Source organism: Atta colombica, unplaced genomic scaffold (assembly GCF_001594045.1).
Source record: "Atta colombica isolate Treedump-2 unplaced genomic scaffold, Acol1.0 scaffold101, whole genome shotgun sequence".
In the NCBI taxonomy this organism is placed as follows: domain Eukaryota; kingdom Metazoa; phylum Arthropoda; class Insecta; order Hymenoptera; family Formicidae; genus Atta; species Atta colombica.
In genome coordinates, this window is record NW_017259186.1 from 97,526 (window position 1) to 99,520 (window position 1,995).

General features: G+C 32.4%; 1 protein-coding gene across 1 annotated transcript in view; it reads right to left on the reverse strand.

Moving 5' to 3' along the window:
• Window positions 1-133: 133 nt before the first annotated feature.
• Window positions 134-1,995, reverse strand: part of LOC108686996 (outer dense fiber protein 3-like) — a gene marked incomplete at its 5' end in the record, with an annotated part of 19,443 nt that continues 17,581 nt past the window's right edge. Inside the window, 2 exons of the mRNA XM_018192552.1 lie at window positions 134-383; window positions 466-619. Coding sequence (XP_018048041.1) covers window positions 134-383; window positions 466-619 — 404 coding nt within the window. The remainder of the gene's footprint in view (window positions 384-465; window positions 620-1,995) is intronic.

The window sequence follows — 1,995 nt, forward strand, 5'->3', positions numbered from 1 at the left end:
AGTAATTAAGATAATAGTATTTAATTTGTTAATTTAATTAATTTGTTAACGATTATTATGGTGATATATAGTGATATATTAATGTGCATTCACGAGTTTAATAACTCGATACAAACAAATTCTTTCTTCAGTATTAGCACTGTTCGTCGCATTTAGTGATGTAGGGTGGCACACATTCGCTATGTTTTACGCCGAATGAAAAAGCGAGAGTCGATTTAGGTGGCAGAACAGCATATATCGGACCTGGACTTTCGGAAATTAACTGTAATGCACGTCTAGTACCAGCAATAGTATACATCGGTGCTCTTGGTTTCACTGCATCCAAACTGTACGAATAGGGACCTGCGCTAATTTGGGGCTTCTTCGCAGCTGTGCGTAATCCTCTGCAAACGATATAATTCATATAAATACGAATCATATTTAAAAATGAACGAATAAAAATTACAAAAGAAATATTGAATTTACATGGAAAACGCTGGCATATCAGTAATAGGCTTGACGTAATAAGGTCCTGGAGTTTCACTAGTTTTTCTAAATTTAGTTCTCCATTTGACTGAATAAAGAGGCCCATAAGAGACATCGGGAAACATATATTTTGGACCAGGTCCGAATACAATGTCTGTCAAATGTAAAAAAGAAGGAAATAATTGGATAAAAATACAAAATATTTTTAAAGGATAGCATGGATATCTCACTAATGCAATTTATTATAATTCAGTAAAACATTCAATTTATATTACAATAAGATCGAGACGATAACATCTTGATTGAGATTTGATATGAAAAATTTCATTGAATTTTATATTAATTTAACATCATTGTAACACTGCGTGTTATTTGAAAAATATTGCAAAAATATAGTAGAGATATTATATTTTCATATTTCATAAATGTTTTCAAATATTGCTACAATATCGTGAATTGCATATATTATAATATTCTAAAAATATTGTATGTTTCTTTATGATATATATTATGTGTCCAAAATTTAATTAATAAATTAAGTACAGTATTAACTATAAATAAAGTTATTAAAATTATTCGAAATTGGTAAATTAAGTATATCTATTATTAACTAATTGTAATTAAAATTATTAAAATAATTCGAAAACAAAGTAAAATTTACAATTAATCGACTAAGTACAAGAATTGGCTATCATGGTTATCCATATAGCGCAAAAGTTTCCAGCAATGTTGCAATATTGCAATGCAATATTTCAGAATAATGTAGAATATGTAACATGATTTTAATAATGCTGCACCAATGTTCTTAAAAATCTGTGAAAATAAACTATTACAACTTATGCTTGAATATTTGTGTATGCATGCACATTTGGGTTCTACATTTTATGTAGAATGGCAGATTTAACCGTAGATAAAAACTAGAACCTTCCTGATTGAAAAGTATTAGGTGTACAATTTTGCTTCCGCCGTTTTTCTATTGATGGCTTTAGCGGTAAGTGGTGGTCGAAATAAATAGATCATAGACGTCATACAATAAACTTGGGCATCTGTCAATATAACCCCATAGTTATTCTCGATTGAAACTGTCAGTTTACGAGCCAAATTCTCATCATTTGCGGGAGGTTTTAATTTTTTGCTTCAATATGAAGAAATCTGCGGCTGAGGCTCATCGAATGCTCTCAAATACTTATACTATCAAATACTATGGTGAGGCCGCTATTAGTAAAAGAACGTGTCGTGAGTGGTTTCAACGCTTCAAGAACGGTGATTTTGACGTCTAAGGTCATGCTCTGTATTTGGTGGGACTAGCTCGTAGGCGTAGTGTATTATGAACTGTTAAAACCGACTGAAACAATCACAGGCGATCGGTATCGAACGCAATTGATGCGTTTGAGCCGAGCCATTGAAAGACAAACGGCCGCAATACGAGAGACACGATAAAGTGATTTTGCAGCATGACAATGCTCGACCCCATGTTGCGAAAGTGGTCAAGACATACTTGGAAACGTTGAAATGGGAAGTCCTACCCCA